Below are 22775 nucleotides of genomic sequence, written 5' to 3'. Positions count from 1 at the left end.
CACTTAGACTTATCTACCTCTTCATAGTGCTTTACAGCCCTCTCTAAGCAGTTTTACAGAATCAGCACCCAACAATCTGGGTTCTTATTTTACTGACCTCGGAAAGATGGAAAGCTGAGTCAACCTTGAGCTGGCAGCTGGCAGTCAGCAGAAGTAGCCTGCAGTACCGCATTCTAATCACTGCACCACCAAAGCTCCTTATACCCCAATTTTCCTGATTTGACTTATTCACTGCCTGTATCCTATGTCTTTATTTTATGTAATATTGCACATATATTTGGTGCAATCTTTTTTACTGTCTTATAAATCTGCTATTGCACAAAGGTTTAATTTATTGATATAATCCTTTTTCTCAGCTAGAAATTAAGTTTTAATTATGTATTTATATGCACCTATCCTTTGCATACTTTCTCTTTCCTTTTTCCCTTTTATTATTAGACTTTGTGCACTCAGGTGTGAGAAAGTATTTAAACTCAGTATATGATAATGTACACTGATGGCATTAAATACTGATTGCCTAAGAAATTGAACTTACTGTTCTTATTCTACAGAAGGAATATATACATTTTCAGAAATCTATATTCCAAGGTCAAATTAGACACAATCCAGCCAGGATGTTTTTCTGTATCAAAATATATGTGTAAGGCATAACCCCCACTCAATATAGATAAAAGCTTTGCTGGGGTTTTGAGTCTTTAAATCAGTTATAAACAAAATGATGCAAAATTGTTTGGAAGTCATATCTACCACAAATGTCATACAGTACTTTGGTTTTTTTTAAGAACATCATTAAAATTATTTTAAAAGTACAATAAATATTCTAACATAGATGGAACGTTATCTTTGTAGAGTTTTATAGAGAGACGTAATTTGAAAAGAAAAAATAATATTTTCCAATTTTAAGAAATATTCTATATAAAAGAATGCATGTTATGGATATGTTGGAAATTTGGAAATATGTAGATAGGGTTTCCAAGCAATCCTTGTTGATCTGCATTAGCATGCTTATGTTTTGCTTTCACATCCTGATGGAGATACTGTTTGAATATTTATTCAGTTTGAAATAAAGTCTTACTTGTATCCAATGGCTTCCTATATTCAAAGTTTTAAAAATAGTTTTCCATTATCTGTTTTTGCAGCTAATTTAGTAGTGGAGGAGCGAACAAGACAGATGAAAATGAAAATGCAGTGGTATAATCAGACAACAGGGTGTGGTTCTAGTCAAGAACTTGAACATGAGCAATATACTAAGGTAAATATCAAAATACGACACTTTGTTTGAAAAGTTGACGAATTTACATAGATATTAAAAATATGGTATAAAACAAAAATATTGAGGAAGAATACCTGATATCACTCCAAAGATGCTTTTTATTGGTTTAACTTAGGAAGTTATTGATACTATGTTATTATATTATGTTATCATATTATTATGTCATTATTTCATTTGTGAATTTTTTTCAATGAAGAGTACTTCTCAGCTTACTGCAATAACCCTAACTGCAATAAAAATATATGAGATTGGTTACATTTAAATTTATCCTGGTTATTCTGGTTATGGAATATAAAATTATTGCTTTGTTCTCTCTTCCCACCCATCAAAATAATAAAGAACATTACTCATTAATCTTCAAGTTGTGTAAATTAAAATTTAAAAAATTCTTAAAGAGGATTTCTAAAATCATTTTTGTTAAATTGGAAATCTTTCTTAGGATTTGTAACTGAATCAGGCAGATATTCCTCTTTAAAAAAAAAAAAAGCCTTTCTACAAATTGGAAACTTACATTTCAAGTAGTAATACAAGCCTGTGCAGGAAATATGCAAGTGAGCAGCTTAGAAGGAGAAGTGAGCCGGTCAGTCCCTCTTTAAGTCATACTTTTTCCTTCTTCTCCATCATCTCTCACAACTGTTCTCCATGTATAGTGTGACTGTTTATGGCAGGAAGCTTTTACTTATCTACAAAGGCTTCCATAAATAATGGGCTCTTCACATACTATAGCATGAGTTTACAGAAGGAAAGGACTCAATTTGTTATTCACATATTCAGTTGCATAATACTAATGTGTTGACTAAACAGTCATATCAATCATATGCAGTAATTGCTCAGAAAAAAACAGAAGTCACCTTTTTGTTTAAAGTGTGTGATTTTTGCTAGTGATTTTATTATCCAATAATTAGGATTTTCTGTAATAACTTAACTGATTGCTAACGAAAGAAATTGAATCAATTTGTTAAGCACCGCTTTTTTATCTGTCATAGGCAATCTAGACAATAACCCTATCGTGGCATTTATTTTTATAAAATATGCAATTATTTTCAATTTCTTCAAAGATTCCACATCAAAACATTATGGCAAATTATGCATTGATAAATATAATCTGTAGAATCGAGCATTTTCATCATGTATTCAATGTAGCAATGCATGAAGAAGCAGGCACAGTTTGTATGATTATGTTGTGCTGTACCTTTTGTCATTTGCTTTTATATTTTGCTCCCCATCATTCAGAAATACCAATGAACTGGTATTTTTTAGACCTTCTCATTGCTTTTGTTTGTATTAGACAACTTGTCTCAGTCTACATTTTTATAGTTATATGTGAAAGACACTACACTAAGTGTACTCCACTAAGCAGGTTAGGAACTGCTGCAGTGCTGAGAGTTTTGCCTATCTGTGTTAGACTTAAGGGGCGAAGCAGAAAGCATAATGCTTTTTAGTTGTGTCACAAACCCCTGATATAATATCCCCTCTCCTACATCCATATAGCTCCTTTTTTCTTGATATTTAGAAAAACTCTGAACACTATGAATGTTTAGAAGAATTTTTTTAATAAGGTAATGGATATTAAAATATTTAATAATAAATATAATAACAGTGGGAATATGGATTTTAACAGTTTTAACTAAAAACTGTTAAAATTTTATTTTCAATAAATTGGTTCTACTCTGTGATTTTTCTGCTGGAAACCACAATAAATTCTCCACAAGTGTGACCATATAGAAATCTAAGGAATAATTTCTAAAAAGATGATTAAATTACAAAAGTGTTTGGAAAGCAAACTATGGGTTTTGGAAGAACAGATATTATTATCTTTCTTTTCCAGAATCTTTCCAGGTATTGATGTCAGGCTGATAGGTCTGTAGTTTCCTGGATCCATTTTTTTTTTCTTTTTTCAAGATAGAAAAAAATGAATCCAGGAAACCAAAGACCTATCAACCTGACATCAATACCAGGATTCTGGAAAAGACAAATCTGCGAACGCCTCGAGGCAAACAAAGTTATAACCAGAAGCCAACATGGGTTTATCAGAAACAAATCTTTTTTTAAAAAATTTTATTTGAGTTTTCACAAAGAGAAAAAAAATACAAATAAAACATCTTTTTTGAAAGCAGCATAATCCCGGGTTACATTTCTTCGTACAGACACAAATTCAGGTTCATGCTCATTTTTATATTCTATTCCATATCTTATTACTATTTTACATTTTCTGCATAGCTTCTCCACTCTTTTAATTTTCTCAATTTTATTTTAATTATCTCATCTCAGTTCAAATCATTGTATTTATATTTTTTGTCTGTCCTGTTTCAATTATCTATTATCTTTTCTCAAAATTTCTCCTGTAGTTACTGATTGGAGTATGACGCCTTTATATCTTTTCCCTTGTAACATTCAATATAATACATAACTTCCATTCGGATTCTGCTTGGTACATTCTTAAAATACACACTGTATTCTTAAAAAAAGAAGAAATTATAAATGTATATAATTAAAACAACATTCCATTCCAATTCAATTCTATCATTAATATTAATATTCATTAAAGTCTTAACATCTTTAACATTACTTTTCAATTAAATATCATACTTCTATGGGAACAATTATAAGCTTTCCATAGTTAATTCCCCCTCCCCTTCACTTATATTTTATAAAACATTAACTAATTAAAATGTTCCCGTTCCTTCCTAATTCAATTTTCTCATTTATTTTATTTCACTTATTTTATTCACAAACATTTCACTAAATTACACTATTTTATCCCTCATTTTAATCATACGTTGTTTCCAATTTTCTAAAGTTATTTCTATTACTAATATAACAATACAATCTTATGTACCTTTACAGAATTCCTTTTTCAGTTAGATTTTCACCCATTATCTCTAAATAGGTCCTGTTTCTCTATATCTTGCTCCGGTCCTTTGTAACTTCTTTTCCTTTCCTTCTTCCCTCTCTTCTTCTCTCTCCCCTTTTTACCCCTTGTCTCTCTACCTCTATTTCTCTCTTCTGTATTCCCCTTTTCTGTTGCTTTCCAGTATTATACTTATTTTTCGAATTATTTTTCTTTTCTTTGGTTGTTTTTTTAAGTCTTAAATTCTCCATTCTCTTTCCCCCCTTTCCTTTTTCTTCCCCACATAGAATTACTTGTTCATTAAAGATGGCTTCTTCTTTGTCCCAGTTTTCTTGTTTTGCAGTCTTTTCTTGTTGTTTCTCTTGGTTCCAAATCTCCATTTCTAAGAATTGAAAAACGAAGCCAAAAGAACCCTTCTCTTCTTGTGCATCTTCTTTGTACTTTTTAAGTTCCATTTTCAATTCATCCAGAAGTGGTGCCATTGTATAAATTTTTAAACAACTACCCGATTGATTTTAGTCATTCAAATATAATAACCAAGAATCCAAAGATCACCAAATAATCCAAATACACGCAAGCTGTTTCTTTTTTGCTCTTTTTTCTTCACTTTCTCTTCCTGGAGTTACTATTTAGTTGCAAAGTTTCAGTTAAAATGTATCTTTTAGAAATCTTGTTGAAGTTTTACTTTAGATTCTTTTTAATTCCAGGCAGTCTCCTGCCTCTTCCAGATCCTGCCCTTATTCCTTTTCTCTCCCTTCCTGCTTATGAAAAAGAAAGTTTTTAATGTCCAGAAATCTTTATTATCCCTTTGGCATTTTGTTTTATTTTCAGCTTAATTGCCTATTGATGGCAAAGCGGATTTTTCCGATTTCTTATTTAAGTCTCTTAGTTGTCAGTATAGGGAAGGAGAGAGAAGGAAAAAAAAAGCCAAACCTTTCCCTTTTCACTTTCCTTCGCTGCTTCTGACAATTTAACCCGGTCAGTCAAAACTTTCACTTCTTATCTTCCTCCTGCACGTTCTTTTCCGGTTGAGTTCTTCTTTGTGGTGGCCATTTCTGACCACCGCTGCAACCACCTTCGGGAAAGGGAGTAATGGCCAGCTGAGGAGGAGAGATGCGGCTCTCCTCAACCCTACTGGTGGTCTCCCCCCTCTTCACCACCTCTACGGGGTGGCTTAGCCCTCAAACCAGCCGGCTCGGGGCGCTCCAGCGGCGAGCCCAGACAGAAACCGCGCACGATCGCGGATTTCTGTCTGTCGCCGAAGCCCTTCAAACTGGTAGCCCCAGAAACAAATCTTATTGCATTCTCTGACAATGTGACAAAATTAGCGGGTCACAGACATGCTGTGGATATAATTTACTTGGACTTCAGTAAGGTATTTGATAAACTAGATCACAACCAACTACTAAATGAGCCACGGTGGCACAGTGGTTAGAATGCAGTACTGCAGGCTACTTCTGCTGACTGCTGGCTGACTGCAATTTGGCAGATCAAATCTCACTAGGCTCAAGGTTGACTCAGCCTTCAGTCCTTCCGAGCTGGGTAAAATGAGGACCCAGATTGTTGGAGGCAATATGCTGACTCTGTAAACCACTTAGAGAGGACTATAAAAGCATTGTGAAGCGGTATATGAGTCTAAGTGCTATTGCTAAATAAGATTATTAGCCCAGTGCCAAGGTAAGCATTTTCAAGGGCAGAATGGGGCGGGGGGGAGAGACTGTAACATTTGCCTAACTTCATTGAAAGTCGAGATCTGGAAGACTTACCTGTTGTTTGAGTTCACCCAACTGTTTTGGGTCATAGTCTTAATGGTGCTGTAAAGGAAAAGAAATATGAAGCAAAATCATAAGCAGAGTCACAGTCATGTGATTTTTCTTTTAGTGACCACTTTGTTCAAAGCCTGAGTTGCTGGTCACAATTTCATTTGCTAAATAAGGATTACCTGTAAAAGGTCACTTTAGTCTAATACTCCAAACAGATTTCCACTTTGAAGTATTCATGAGAAAGATGAGTTTAATATAAAATACCATATGTACAGTGTGCTTTTGTTCTCATACTTTGCTGGATATTACAATTCCTAAAATTGCCGTATGTAAATCATGCTTTTATAGCTTCATAAATTAATAGTGTCACAAAATATTATCTGATACTTGGTCTATTTCACAGTTACTTGAAAACTATGAATTAACTGTAGCTTTGTCAAACTCAAGGTGTCACGGCGTCATCACATGCCATATTGGGACTTCCCCCCTTCACTAAACTGGGCGTGGGTGTGGCCAGTGTGTAACTGATCCGTCCTGTGGGCTGGGAGTTTGACAGCTCTGCTATAAGGGGTAATACCTCCATTCTCAGTATTTGTATCACCTGGTGCAACATTAATATAAATGTTTGTAGCACCATCCAAACATAGCTGTTGGAATTATTTATACTGTCATTATGCAATGTAAAACCAACTTTTAGAGTAGGTGATTATTTACAAAAATCTTTCTGTGATTTTGTTTAACATGTAACACCTTTAATTTTCCACATTTCAGAAAAAAAGACAGTTACTGTGACAGCAGTGCAATGCATTTGAAAGAGGTGCTTCACAATGTTTGCAGGACAAATGAAGCCCTTTACTTTGAATCCTCAAAGTTGTCATTTTTTTTTCCAAATCTTGCACAACTGTTTCAAAATTGTATAGGGCTACCTATCATTTCTTCCCCCAATTCTGAGCCATCTAGCTTGCAAACTGACTTCTCCATTTTTATGGCTTACCGTTTTGTGCAAATACACTATACCAAAATTTTCCCATTGAAGAAAACCAGAAAGTATCACTACAATTTTTTGGAGATCTTTTGGTAGATAGATTCCAGTATACTGCCCAGAGTCACATAGTCTGCAATTTACTTGATTTTTTTATCTTTTACTTGATTTATTTGATTTTTTTTTATCATTACCTGAGTTTTATTTAATCATTTGATGTGGGACAGAGAAAAGACCATTAGAGATTGAAAAGTGGTCCAATACATAATCTAATCTTAATGGAATTATTCAAAGATTGAAATTGTAAAGTGGGAATTTTATTAACAAGGGACAGATGGCAGAAACATCCAAAGCCAGGAGACAAGCCTACAGCCACTGATTCAGGCAGATGGGGATTTTAAGCCTAGAGGGCAAGATTCTAGGAAAATGCTAGCAACAACTTATTTGTATATACAACTTCCTAATTTTGTGAATTTTTTTTTTATAAATTACTTACTGAAGCTTCTTATGTAGCATTCAGAATATAAAGCAGGGAGTTTAATTATAATACTGGGCAAGAAACACTGGTAGATGAATTTTGAAACTGAACATAGCTTAAGGATGATTTGATAAATTTTAGAAGGTTTTTTTTTTTTTAGATTTTTCAAATCTATATTTTTATAGTCAGTGTACTACTGCATTTAGATTTTCAACTAGTTGTCCAAACTGATAGGTAGGGTGATTGAATTATTTACTGTTAAATTACTAAAAATATCAATACTTTAAATTTTCAGGTCATTCTGAAATCATTTTCAGGTTATTCTGAAATCATTTTAGCTGGGTTATGCTTTCTGTTCCTTTCATTAAAAGCAGCTAAATAATAGTTTTTAAAGTATCAATTAGAAATCAACAAAATCCATATGTGGACCATGGGCACTGATTGTAGTAAACACCTGTTGGAAATCTAGTTTAGAGTAAAAACTTTGAAGAGATATCATCATCATTTAGCATCTCAGATTGTTACCCTTAAATCATTTTCATATTCCACAGTGTTGCTGTTGTCACCATTTTTTTTAATAACAATTTCATGCTGAACATAAGAATGGCAAAAGTATCTTTGGCTCCTTATCACTATAATGCTGCCTGCTAGTCTTTTTTTTAAAAAAAAGATCTGAGATAATGTGTGCATACAGAATTGTGGTCATCTGCAAATTAATATTTTTTATTTATCCATTTTAAAGTTAATACCATTTTCTTACTGTTTACCTCCTCATACCTGGTCCCCTAAAACTTCATGAAATAGTGTATGTCCTTTTTTAAATACTACATTAATTAAATCAGTAGCAGTACAATTCTCATTGGTGGCCCTCTGAAGTTGTGCTTGTACACCAGTTATTTTTGTTTCTGCATGCGTATCAATGGACCTCACATTGTCTCTTCTCCTCTTCAGTATAATATACAAACCGATCAGTACAGAAGTTGTGATAATGTTTCTGCCAAGTCATCAGATAGTGATGTCAGCGATGTGTCAGCTATTTCCCGCACCAGCAGTGCCTCTCGCCTCAGCAGCACAAGCTTTATGTCAGAGCAATCCGAGCATCCAAGAGGAAGAATCAGGTGAGCTTCAAATCTTTAGGGTAATGTGTTAATATGTCAATTAAAAACCTTACATCTTTTGCCATACAATGTACAGTGATTTGCTAAATGAAACTAAACCCTATATTTTAAATTCACATAATTTTATGAAATAAACAGATTCCTCAACAATAGTAAATATTTGGTGAGATCAGATAAAGGCAGTCACCTCCCTTCGTATAGTAAAGCAGGTTTCAAAAAGTCATTTTAGCATGTGTCATAAATACAGGATAAATCCACAGGATATAGTATAATATCAAAACATATCAAGAGTTCAAAGAAAGTGCAGAAAAAACAACAAATTCTAATTTGCAAAGATCCTTTGAAATGTCAGGAATTTCAAGCAGATGCTGTAACTACCATTCAAGCAAGTTCAATGTAGGTTGAACTTCAGCAATTGAAGTTTTTACATTTGCTGTATGATTTTTTAAATAGTTGTTTAAAAGCAGGGCCACAAAAAGGAACAGTAGAAGATATGGGTGCTCCATCAATGCAAATTTTAAAGAAGAGATTGGATAACCATTTGAATAGAATGTTACAGAGTCTCCTGCTTGAGCAGTATATTTGACTAGAAGACATCAAATGTCCCTTCCAACTCTGTTATTCTGTTCATTAAAAGTCAAAAAGACATATAGATATGATTTACAAACTATAGAAAGTCAAATAAGAATAATAAGTAATGTTAGATTTGTGCTGAAAATAAAACTGATCTTACATCAGTGTAACATATCAGAACCATTATTAACATCAAGGTGATATTTAACAATTAATAGTCACTAATAGTCATCCCTTAAAATTAACAAGAGTTTTTATTTCATCTAAAAAGTCTATCCTTATTTAATGGAGCAATCACGATCAAATAATAGTCTGGATATTTAAGTTGCTTCACGAAATATTTCTTCTGCATCATAACTTTGAAGTTCTTAAAACTGAAGTCTAGGTGTATGGTAATTTCCTGTGAGCAGGGGGGGGATTCCTCCTGGTTGGACCGGTTCTATAGAATCGGTTGTTAAGATTCTGCCCAGTTTGGAGAACCAGCAAAATGCACCACTGGCTGGCCCCTCCCCTCCCTGACCTGCCCATTCACTCTTACCTGGCATGTACACCATCAAACTTGCCTGCTATGTTGCTATTTTCCTCCCCCCCCCAACCATCAGCTGTTTTGCTGTGCCGAGAGATTTAAATTAGCTAGAAAGCAGGAAATAGTTGGATTTCTTGCTTTTTAGCTAATCTAAAAGCAGAGCTGAAGCTTCCTTAGGACTGAAGCTTCTATGTTTCCGTGCAGACTCAGGTAACAGATTGCAGATAGATAGATCTCTAAATGAATCTGTGATTCTGTGAGCAACTCAATCTGCCTGCCTGCTTTACCTGATTTTGGGTAAAAGTTGCTTTTTTAATTAAAAAAAAAAAACAATATTTACATACATGGTACGTTGTGAGTTAATTTTGTGAGTTTGCTTGCTAGCAAATTTTATGAGTTTGCCTATAAGCAAATTTTATGTGACAGACTCAGGTAGCAGATTGTAGAAAGATAGATCTCTAAGTGAATCTGTGATTCTATGAGCAACTCAATCTGCCTGCCTGCTTTGCCTGATTTTGGGTAAAAGTTGCTCTTTTTTAATAAAAAAATAAATGTTTACATAAATATTTACAATATTTACATACAAGCCTTGTCCAGCCAGTCACATGACCACCAAGCCACACCCACAACTTAGGCCACGCCCACAGAACCGATTGTTAAGAAAATTAAATCCCATACCTGCCTGTGAGCAACACAGAATCAATTATGGCATTTTGTTGTGGCATGTCATTCAAATATTTATCAAATTTTTAAGGATACTTGACGCCATAACAGTTTTGAGCAGTATAAATCCACAAGAATAAACCAACATGTTCTTAACATAGAACTCATCCATCAGAAGCTTATCATGTAATGTAAACAGGCCTGAGGAAGCACTGGGTTTTAAGAGCTCATTTGAATAAGACAAGGGTAGGAGCCACACAGATGTCTGGAAAGATGCTGTTCACATCAAAGTAGGCTTACTTCTTGGGTCCCATGAGGTTGCATTGTTAACTGATGGGACTCAGAAGATGACAACTCCTTCAGATTAAACAGAATAGACAGGCATCACAGAACACAGACATTAATCAGGCCCTGCACTATGAAGGAGTTTATAATGGATAACCAGCATCTCAAATTGTTCCGAACCTACTGTTAACTAGTGCAAAAGAACATAGTTTTTACATGGGCATATTATGCATGCTCATGACTGCCCCTGTTTTCTGGATTAGCTGCAGCTTCCAAATGACCTTCAAAGGTAGGCCCATGTAGACTACATTGCAGCAAGTGACACACAAAGTGATCAAAGCGAGCCTTCCGGTGATAGGGAGTGACTGTCCTGAAGGTGATAGGGAGTGACTGTTCTGAAGTTGTGCTTCAGAAAGGAGCACAACTGGCATATTTTGAATCTCTACAAAGGCCTGTCTGGACAAAGCTGTCCCCAGCTCCTCAAGCCAGAGCTATAAATCCAGGAAAAAAACACATAATCTACATTTTCAACTGCTTCAGAATGATCAGATATATACTATAAAATAATTTTGGGTTTGCAGACATATGAGTGACTATTTCAGTATCTGATACATCACAGCACATTCTTTCACATAAACAATACATATATGTGATACAGGGCAACTCTTATGGGCAAAACACAACTTGTTTAACTTTCTAGGAAAGTGTGAACCAGATTCCTTCCCCCGAAAAAAAAAACCCTTTAATCAACTATTTCCTTTTTCATCTATCCAATTATTTCATTTTGAGGGAAGATGGCATAGAAATATTACTTAAGGAAGGTAAGGAAGAAATATGTAGGATTTCTCTGTTACAACAAATTTCAGACATACAGTATGATCTACCTAGTATTCCATTGTTCTTTTTCCCTCTATAGTAATTTGGGAATCTGAGTTGAAAAAGCAAATTCAGAAGAGTTACAAGCCTCTCTTGGACTAATGCAAAAAAGTATTTTATAGCCTGCAGAAATTTAATTAATATAGACAAATAGTGAAATATCCATTTTATTTTTTAGAAACCTATTGAAAGTATAATCCTATGCAAATCTATTCATAAGTATGTCTATCAAGCTTGGTTGGAATTATTCCAAGTAAAGGTGTTGCAATAATGTTCTTGACTTAGCAGTTCTATTTCTTTTTTAAGAGACTAAGCAAGATTTCAATGCATTTCTTGCTATTCAAATAATTTATTTCATACTTCTCAACAATAAGATTTTTAATATTACTATGTGACAGATTTATCCTATCTTAAAATTACAATTCTTAGGTATAAGAATTCTAGTTTAGCAAGTCAAATAGTATTTGCTTCATTTCTATACAAAGAAATGTTTCTGTACAAAACACCATAATAGTTCCTGATAAATTTGGAACTTTTTGAGTTATCTCACTTAAACTATTTGATAGTGACTACATTTTTGAAGAATCCTTCTTTATTTAACATATTAAGTAAACAGCACTGAACAAAGAGTTATAAATTATGAAACTAGAAAGAAAAAATAAAACTTCCCTTTTAACCAGCAAACCTGGCCCTTCTTGCATTTGAGATAGTCTTGGATTAACCATTAAACAAACAAACAAACAAACACATGTGCTTATGGCTCCAAGGAAAGGGTTATTTCTCTTAGCTATCTTTGAGAGGGCAATTAAAAGTAATTTGCAATAAATTTTTGTATTTCTGTTTTTCCCTTACAACAATTTTATTTAAAATACATTAAGAAGTGTTGAAATTTGCATTTTTTTCTATTGCCCTAGTTATAAGTAAAATATTTAGTTCTATTACTTATGGCTGTTTAGTGTGAATTTTTAAAAAAAGGTTAATATGGTTCTTGCCTGGGAGATGGCCAGGAAGAATTCCAAATTTTAAATCTATTTCGTCTTCAACTGTTACTGAGTTTTAATATCTTATCAGTTAAACAATGGAAAGGCCAAAGGGCTCTATTGTTGGGCTGTGCTTAGGACAGCAATTGTTCGCAACCCTGCTTTCAGATAACATGTGATTTTGCAATCAAACATTTTCAGTGGTATATTTCCCCCCCTTCTTTCTTTCATTAAAGTTATACACAAAAGCTAAACATTGCACAATGAGAGACCTGTTAATTTGTTGGAGCCCCCAATCAAGGATCTAAGCACCTTTTTGACTAATAAATTTTCCTAAAAGGCATAAGCTTTTGTAAGCTGCAGCTCATTTTGTCAGATGGATTGGTTAACCTAATGTTTCACAACCTCAGCAACTTCAAATGTGGACTTCAACTCCCAGAATTCCCAGGCCATCCTTTTGAAGAGTTGAAGTCTTGAAATTGCTGAGGTTCAGAAACAGGTTAAGCCAATATAAGATTTGAAAAGGGGTTGAGGCAAGTTGTTGTTGTTGGGGAAATCAAGATTGGCTATGCAGATGGAGGTGACATATGGGACAGATAACAAGTACTTCATAATTCCTTTTTTTCATTTTGAGTTATCTTCATTTAATTTTGCATGCCTGTATGTTGTGACAATGGGAAGATCAAAATCCTTAGAGAACTGCAAAGCTGATGGCAAAAAAGACAGGAGGATTTCATGGGAATTAGATGACAAGACGGGGCACAGTGGGAAAAAAAAGAAAGTGGAAGACAAGAAAAGAAGGCATACTGTTGCTGATGTGAGGTAAAAGCTAGCTTCTTTCCCTTGTGAATGTATACTTGTAACCCAAGATGTCATGATTTCATTAGTTTGGAAGCATGACATATGTTTTAACTGATGTTTATGCATTGCTTGGTTGCTATAGTAAATAATCAAAAAAATCATTAAAAAAAATGAAACATCTCATAGCTCTTTTTTCCCTCCCCATCGCAGGAACTCAAAATTTTATGGTCACACATTCAATAATGAATGATATCCTCCATTTTATTTCACTCGAAATTTGTGGTTTAGAGGAGACAACTCATATTGTGTAATGATAGAATAGTCTCTGATATGTCTTCCACCATTTTCATAATATTTAATATTATATTGTTATTTCATAATGTTTAGAATCATGTCAATTCCAACAGTAAAACAGTTTACATATCATAACTGATAGAGCACAAATCCAAACAGATGATAAACACAAACTGATTGTTTATTTATTTATTTTATTTGGTTTGTCAATTGCTTACAAGATAATAGGTATAAGTAAAAACATAGTTATGAATACATGGATACATATAAGAAAAATAAAAAACAATAGGACAGGGACGGTAAGCAGGTTGGTGCACTTATGCACGCCCCCTACAGACCTCTTAGGAAAGGGGTGAGATCAATAGTAGAAAGTCTAAGGTTAAAGTTTTTGGGTAAGAAACCATAGAGTCAGGTAGAGCATTCCAGACATTGACCACTCTGATGCTGAAGTTGTATTTCCTGCAATCAAGTTTGGTGCGATTAACCTTGAGTTTGTATCTATTGTTTGCTCTTGTATTGTTATGGTTGAAGCTGAAGTATTCATTGACAGGTAGGACATTGCAATGTATGATTTTATGTACTATACTTAGATCAGACCGAAGACGGCGTAGTTCTAGGTTTTCTAGGTCTAGAATTTCAAGTCTGGTGGCATAAGGTATTCTGGAAGGAGTAGAGGAGTGGAGAACTCTTCTTGTGAAATATTTCTGGACTTTCTCAACTGTGTTAATATCAGATACATAATGTGGGTTCCAGACTGATGAGCTGTATTCGAGTATTGGTATAGCAAATGTTTTGTATGCTCTAGTTAGTAGTGTGATATTACCAGAGAAAAAGCTACGTAGGATTAGGTTAACAACTCTTAATGCCTTTTTGGCTATGTAGTTACAGTGGACTCTAGCACTTAGATCATTAGAGATGAGTACTCCAAGATCCTTGACAGAGTTTGGATCATCAGCAAGGTCTTGACTATCCAGCCTGTATTTTATTTTCTGATTTTTTTTGCCAATATGTAAGACAGAGCATTTATTTGTTGAGATTTGAAGTTGCCATTTGTTTGACCATTCTGATACATAGTCGAGGTCTTTTTGAAGGGTAGCAGTATTGTCTGTGGTGTTGAATAGCTTTACATTGTCAGCGAAGAGAATGCAGTTGCTCTTAATATGATCACAGAGGTAATTTATGTAGAGTATGAAGAGAGTTGGTCCTAGAACACTGCCTTGGGGACACCACTGTTGACAGGTACAGAATTTGATAGGACGCTCCCAATTGGTTAATGGATTGGTTAATAATTTATTCCATGACTTTACAGGTGATGCAGCATAAAGAGATTGGTCTGTAATTTTCAACTAGGCTGGGGTCTCCCTCTTTGAAGATGGGGATGACCGTGGCTTGTGACCATAGTTTTGGCAAGGAGCTGGTCCTGAAAGATTTTTTTGAAAAGGGGTTGAGGCAAATTGTTGATTGGGGAAATCAAGATTGGCTATGCAGATGGAGGTGACATATGGGACAGATAACAAGTACTTCATAATTCCTTTTTTTTCATTTTGAGTTATCTTCATTTAATTTTGCATGCCTGTATGTTTGACAATGGGAAGATCAAAATCCTTAGAGAACTGCAAAGCTGATGGCAAAAAGACAGGAGGATTTTGGGAATTAGATGACAAGACGGGCACAGTGGGAAAAAAAAAAAAAGTGGAAGACAAGAAAAGAAGGCATACTGTTATTGATGTGAGGTAAATCTAGCTTCTTTCCCTTGTGAATGTATACTTGTAACCCAAGATGTCATGATTTCATTAGTTTGGAAGCATGACATATGTTTTAACTGATGTTTATGCATTGCTTGGTTGCTATAGTAAATAATCAAAAAAATCATTAAAAAAAATGAAACATCTCATAGCTCTTTTTTCCTCCCCATCGCAGGAACTCAAAATTTTATGGTCACACATTCAATAATGAATGATATCCTCCATTTTATTTCACTCGAAATTTGTGGTTTAGAGGAGACAACTCATATTGTGTAATGATAGAATAGTCTCTGATATGTCTTCCACCATTTTCATAATATTTAATATTATATTGTTATTTCATAATGTTTAGAATCATGTCAATTCCAACAGTAAAACAGTTTACATATCATAACTGATAGAGCACAACCAAACAGATGATAAACACAAACTGATTGTTTATTTATTTATTTTATTTGGTTTGTCAATTGCTTACAAGATAATAGGTATAAGTAAAAACATAGTTATGAATACATGGATACATATAAGAAAATAAAAACAATAGGACAGGGACGGTAAGCAGGTTGGTGCACTTATGCACGCCCTACAGACCTCTTAGGAAAGGGGTGAGATCAATAGTAGAAAGTCTAAGGTTAAAGTTTTTGGGTAAGAAACCATAGAGTCAGGTAGAGCATTCCAGACATTGACCACTCTGATGCTGAAGTTGTATTTCCTGCAATCAAGTTTGGTGCGATTAACCTTGAGTTTGTATCTATTGTTTGCTCTTGTATTGTTATGGTTGAAGCTGAAGTATTCATTGACAGGTAGGACATTGCAATGTATGATTTTATGTACTATACTTAGATCAGACCGAAGACGGCGTAGTTCTAGGTTTTCAGGTCTAGAATTTCAAGTCTGGAGTTGTTATTGGTACATATAGTTTGATGACTCTTTTGACTTCAAGTAAAAATATGTTGTAATGGTCTTCAACAGTATTGCATCCAGTTAATAGAAATTGCCAATCAAGGGATGAGAGATCGTTGTCTATAAGATCATAGTTGCCTTTTTTGAAGTTATAATTGGGGATCACATCGTTGTGTTGATTTTTGTGTGGACGTATGTTGAGACAAAAGTCAACCATGCTGTGGTCACTGTTGGAAAAGGGTTCTTTAATTTGTATTCTGTAAATTGAATTCAAACTACTGCAGAAGATGAGATCGAGGCAGTTGTTAAGTCTACTGTTGTTGGTTACTAGTTGTTCCAGTCCCAGGTTTGTTACAGCATTGTGGAAGGTTGCATGTATGGGTTCAGTTTTACATTTGTTTAGGGTCCAGTTAATGTGAGGTAGATTAAAGTCATCAAGAAAGATAAAAGTGCGTGGGCATGAAGTTGCCCATGTTAGTAGTGAATTTAGCTTGTTTACATGTTTGATGTCATAATCAGGGGCTCTGTAACATAATGAGAATCGAAATGTGATATTTAAGGACAGTTCACAGATGATGGTCTCAGGAAGAGCAAGCTCTTGAGTAACTTGGATGTTTTTTTAGATGTAAGGACTTTTTATAGAAGATAGCAACACCACCTCCTCTACGGATTTCATGATCTGATTGGTAAACATGATAGTCTCTTACTGTGGTAATGGAGTCAGGTAGAGATGCATTGAGCCATGTTTCACAGACAAATATGATGTCAAATTTAGCCATATTTAGTAAGAGGAGAAATTCAGGTATTTTATTCACAAGGCTTCTTGCATTGAGTAGCTTGCATTTAAGGCCAGTTGTAGTTGGAATTGAGGTAGTTAGGGGAGTTCGTGCCTAGTTTTGAGTGATGGTGGGTTGGATGAGGTAGGGTTGGATGTGGAGTTGTGGGTTGTGTGACTTACTTTTGATACAATCAGCGCTGTAATCAATGTAGAGATCCTTCTCTCCATTGTCTAGACGTCTTTTGAGTTCTTCGCAGAGTTCACGGGAGCGGATTCCTTGCAGTATGGATAAGTCTGGTCTTGAGTGAAGTTTTTTGTGGTTGGGATTGGTTTTTGCAATGGTGTTTATTGTATGAATGAATATGCGTTTGCTGGACTCATTTTTGCAAACAACTCTACAACATTTTGGGGCCACCGAGCCATCATTGTATTTGACTCATGGCCATCTCTGGTTATTTCAATGATATCTTCAGGAGAGATGTTTGTTGTATTTGAGTTGCTTATGATATTATGAACTTTGGTGATGTCATCTGATTCATTGGTGTCTTCAAGACCAAATAAGATGGCATTTGGACGTTTCTGATAACGTTCAATGGTGTCTCTGATGAGTAAAGAGATATCATTTGTGGAATTATTTGATGGGATAGTAATTATTTGTGGTTGTGGTTTGGTGGTTATTTTTGGTTGTAGTTGTGATTGTAGTTGGGGTAGTAGTTGTGGTAGTGGTTGTTGGGTTGGGATTTGATTCTGAGGTGATATGTAGTCGCTTATCAGTGCTGGTTTTTTTTTTCCCAAGAGAAATTAGGCTTTCTTGTATAATTGTTTCAAAACGTGTTGCTAAGCGTTTTTCTATTGAGTGCATGAGTGATTCTGTGCTATCAGCTCTGTCAGGCAGGGTACTTGGTTTGTTTAGCTTAGGAAAACATGATGGACATAGATAAGGGAATGTATCTGATGCTTTTAGGAGATCAGCTACATCTTTGTTTAAGTTTAAGTAGGCAAGGTGGGCTTGATTGTCACATAGGTAGCATTTGATGTTATTTTCGCTTTTATTGATGGTTTTAAGACATCTGAAGCATGTACAGGCGTCTGGGAGGTCATTGGTAGAGATATTATTTTTTTGTTGTTGTTTCTGGAGTTTGGAGTTTCTGAAGTTTCTGGCTGGCATGGTCAATGACAATAGTACACTAAACAATTCCAATAGCTAATTAATGTGATAGGTAGACAGTTACTTAATGAATGTTGGTAATTAATAAATGTTAATTGATAAGTTAGAGAACAAATCAAAAGTAAGGTTACTTATTACTAAAAGTCAATCAACTTATTACTAAGAATCAATCAATCAATCAATAGACTAGATAATCAATGATACAGTATTAAATCTGTATCAGTTCAATGAATCAGTAAATTAGTGGTCATTTAACAATTAATTATTATACTATTATATGATAAATCAATTATTATAGACAAAGCATTATCTATAAATATTTGGTCTTGAGGTACTGAAATAGTGGAGGTAGTAAAGTATTGGAGGTTTGTTGTGTAAAGTTCCTTTGTTTTTCCTTAAAGCCATGTTTTTTGGTTTTTGTTTTGTTTTGTTTTTGTTTTAAAGAGGAAGTGTTGCTGTTTGATAGATTTGAATGGAGATTTGAATGAGCTCACCAATCATCTACTTTGGAGTTTGGAAAGGATGAGATTTGTGTGGGGGTTTAGTGGAGGTTGTCCAATCAGCTGAGTGGGAATTTAAATTCAGGCTGACTAATCAGCTGGGTGATTTAAATGGAGCTGGGTGATTTATATGGAGATTATCAATTCTCCGTGAGTCTCCTTTGTTCTCCCCAATTGGTGGCCGTTTAGAATTATTTTTGGTGATTTGATTTAAATGGAGACATCATTCCAGTTCTTCCATCATTGGAATTCACAATCAATCTCAGTTTCAAAAGGCAGTTTTCCTGAATAAAAACCCTCATACCTCTTCTCATCTAGTCCCCCCTTCTCTCTCTCTCTCTCTCTCTCTCTCTCTCTCTCTCTCTCTCTCTCTCTCTCTCTCTCTCTCTCTCTCTCTCCTTCTCCCCCCTCACCTGCACATGCACACACACACAGACACACACACACATGCACACACACTTATTAGGGAAAAAATCCAATAATAATTCTTGAAGCAAGAATTGGGCCAACTACCTGGTGCTTCCTTTACTCATTTCACTAAAACGTTTTTCATTTGTAGATTGCTACTACGAGGTTGTGCTACATGCTTCCTCCTGCACACTTCAGGGATCTTTTTGCCTCTGAATCCAAAAATAGGAATTATGGTTTGAGCTAGAGTGAGTTTGGTCTAGTTGTTTTCATGCTAGAAAGCAGGAATCTTTGAGTTTTAGCCTTGCCTTAGGCATACAAGCCAGTTGGGTGAACTTAGCCAGTCATATTTTTCTCAGTCCAAGTAATTTCTCAAGGTGGTTGCTATGGGGAAAATAGGAGGAAGAGTATTAGGTATGTTTGTAGTTTTGAGTTATTTATGAAAATAAAAAAGGCAAATTAAAATAAATAAATAAAATTTGTGGTTGGACATAGCACACTGTTTTGTTGGAAGAATGCCTAGAAAATGACAAACTGTCATGAAATGATGGAATATAGGTTTAGAATGTTAAAGCAAGATTAACTCTACTAAATCCTCCAGTAAACTTTTGATGACTGGCCAAGTCATCCATAGCAGCTGTTTGTGAAAGTGCCCTGAACCAAAAGGGTTATGATACATAATATGTTCACCATTATTTGGTACAGAATGTTCATTATTCTTCATATTGAGTAGTTATTTGAAATATTCAGCAGTTTGTGTGCTCTTCAACATTTGATTATAGTGTGAATCTCAAATTACTCTCCAATCGAGAAGGATGACAGCGGTGAAGTTTTATTACTAGACAGTTCAATTGTTAGAACTGTAGACAGAAATAAAATTGTAAATATCTACAGTTCTGATCAATGCAATTGAAGCCTTCATTTGGTTTAAGAATTAAATAATTCTTGCTTACATTCCACTCTTATAAATATTTACTCATCATTAAGTTTCACTGAGCAGAACTTGTTTGTAAGAAAACTTGCATAGGATTGTAATGTTAATTGGTTTGTAAAGATACTTTTTTTTTGATTGACTGAAAGGACCATTGAGGACATTCTGAAGTAACACTTAAATATGGGACACTTGGAATAACAGGATAGTTTATTTTTAGAAATATGATGTTCCTCATTAAATAGAGATGATTCTCTTTGGTCCAGGACTGCTACTTGCTCTGAAATTAATATCATGAGCCACCTCCTTGTAAAGAGATACATAGAAACTCAGATTTACAGTAGCGGGTATTTAACAGAGAAAGCAGAAAGCGTACTTACCAGCATTGATGAAATCTGTCAACAAAGTGCAATAAGAAAACCTATGTATGGTCTAAAAAGAAGCCCATAAGCTATCAATAATTTCTTATTGTACTGAAGAATTATATGAAATAGGGACGATCTATCTCTGAATGAAATTATCAAAGATTCCAATACTAAGAGATCAACAAGATTGAAAAATAGTGACTCACATCTTGTGCAGAAGCAACTGTGCTGCTGGGCTTCATTTCAAAAAAAGATGTATTTTCATAGAGTGCATAGGTGAGTCATTTTACAAAACAGATATTAAATGTGTACGTTTATTTGTCAAACTAAAATTATGCAACCTTCAATGTGATATTTGTTATACATTAAATTGAATCTGAGGGGGGTTGTTTCATATGCTTATACGTATGTATGCATGTAACTGATCTACATATTGAAACATACTTTTGAGAAACTTAGAATGACCAATTTATATTATTTTAATTTATTTTAGCTAATCAATTTGAGTTCCACAATAAGTAAAGTATGCCTTTCTTATTTCCACTCAGTTGTATAATATCATTGAAATAAAACAATGAAGATTGCAGGGAAGTGTAACTTGCATTTGCCATCAAAATACAATGTTGATTGTTTGAATAGCTCAGCTTTTGATAGGACCTCATTAGTTCTTTTAGATAGTTTTTATTTTTCTCTCAGTGTTGATGGGATTCCTAATCTGTGATATCTTCTGACAAGGAAGATATGACTTCAAGAATAATTTAAATCCATCAGAAAGATCTAAATCTGCTTTGGGGTTCCACAAAAATCTGGACATGAATCTTGAAGATTGATATTCTGTTTTTGAGCTGTAGATGTCCCTGCTATTTCACATACAAATTCTGAAGTTCTCTTCAGAACTAGAGGCAGTTATTCAGTAATCCTTTACTTAATTCTAAAATAGAAAGCTAATCTAGGTTTATAAATGCCCCAAGGGCTTCCTTCTTTATGAGATATTCTTGTGAAATATTTTTTTGAAACCTTCAGTTTTCAAAGGTTAATTGTCCTGCAGGCTAAGCAGGTTAATAAGATTGCTCCATTATTGGGTGGGGGAGACACTGTCCAGTAGCCATACTGGGTTACCACAAGGGTTTCTGGATTGCAGTGTAGTAAAACTTTCACTTGATTCAGATAGGCTCAGTCAAATCTCAAGATATCTCTCAATTACCAGAAGAAAAAATCACTTCCCCAAGTTTAACTTTGATATTCATTTATGATCACTGGAAGCTTCTGTAATCTTTCCTTTCCTTAGAATTTAAGTGCAGAGATGGTTGATGGTCATGATGGTGAAGGATTAACAGGACATGTGTATCAAGGATGCTGGGAAATGTAGTTTTCAAAGGCATCTCAGTACCTAGTATAGATTTTAGTAAACTGCTTATCTCAGAACTATTGTACCAAGGATTATGATTCTTTATCCCTTTGATAAGAGTTTTGGGACATATAATTATCAGAATGTTTGACAACAATTATAATGACATACCTCTAGAATTTTCTGCTCTTATTATTTCTAATATTGTGATGGAAATCTGTACTGTATAGTTTGGTGTAATAGTTAAGGCACCAAGCTAGAGACTGGGATATTGTGAATTCTAGTCTTGCAAAACTTTTGCCTTTTATATGTCTATAAGGCATCCTAATCCTTATAATTGCAACACCTTCAAAACAATAGCAGCATAGCAAAGAGCTTCACTATTTATTTCAAGAACAAAAGCATGTAATGAATAATAACTTCTTCATTTCCCCAGAGCTGAGGATTAAGTTCATGTTGTTCCTTACTTATCTAGTTTTATTCTGATAAGAGGTGATTATGGTTAGGAATAAACACTAAGAACATCTCTTCATAATTACCTATTTTTAAATGAAAACCACCAAGAATTATAACTGTGCAACTTCACCGATATCTAATTTTCAAAGGAGTGGATCTCAAGAGAGATCAATCTTTGATCTCATTACAATGTAGAGAACATTTGAGAATAGAAAATTAAAAACAATAGTGGCTCAATAATAAGCCTAGCTAATATTGTAATTAATTTGTTTCACACAAAAAATTAGATTTATCACGTATGAGATTTGTATCCTGCCTTTGAGGCTCAGGAAGAGAACTGACTTTTTTTCTTATTTTGTGATAATGGCAGTAATGGTAATGCTGTGGCTGCTATTATAAAAGCAATCTACATTTTTCATCTATGGAGATTCTGTGCTGGAATATGAAATTCTTATATAAAGTAGGGTAGCTGTGATAGAAGAATTCACACCTCACCAAAATAAGACAGATGTGTAATGGTTAAAATTTGTTGGCAAAATTTTTTTGATCACATCAGAATTGCTCAAACTATAGTCCTTTATTATCTTGTATAAAGTAAAATATTTTTTTAATCTTTTGCTTCTTACTTCATTGCCAGTCATAATTTCTGTTTCTGTGTAATAAATCCTTTCTTTACTCAAGTTAAGGATTCACAACATGTGTGCATATGC

General features: G+C 34.4%; 1 protein-coding gene across 45 annotated transcripts in view; it reads left to right on the top strand.

The window, feature by feature from the left end:
- Nucleotides 1-22775, top strand: part of RIMS1 (regulating synaptic membrane exocytosis 1) — a 267640-nt gene that overhangs the window by 225321 nt on the left and 19544 nt on the right. For 23 of the 45 annotated variants that reach the window (XM_087944726.1, XM_087944707.1, XM_087944779.1 and 20 more), the window contains 3 exons: nt 1140-1252; nt 8299-8465; nt 13050-13190. The exons of 9 other annotated variants lie outside the window; for them this stretch is intronic. In XM_087944726.1, the coding sequence (XP_087800852.1) occupies nt 1140-1252; nt 8299-8465; nt 13050-13190 (421 nt within the window). The remainder of the gene's footprint in view (nt 1-1139; nt 1253-8298; nt 8466-13049; nt 13191-22775) is intronic. 13 more of the 45 variants (XM_087944924.1, XM_087944877.1, XM_087944826.1 and 10 more) reach the window with 1 other exon arrangement.

Source organism: Notechis scutatus, chromosome 1 (genome assembly GCF_049901735.1).
Source record: "Notechis scutatus isolate UNSWTSFEM ecotype Mainland chromosome 1, rNotScu1.2, whole genome shotgun sequence".
Taxonomy (NCBI): Eukaryota; Metazoa; Chordata; class Lepidosauria; order Squamata; family Elapidae; genus Notechis; species Notechis scutatus.
The sequence above is the reverse complement of the archived record's forward strand: the minus strand, read 5'-3'. Positions and strand labels throughout refer to the sequence as shown.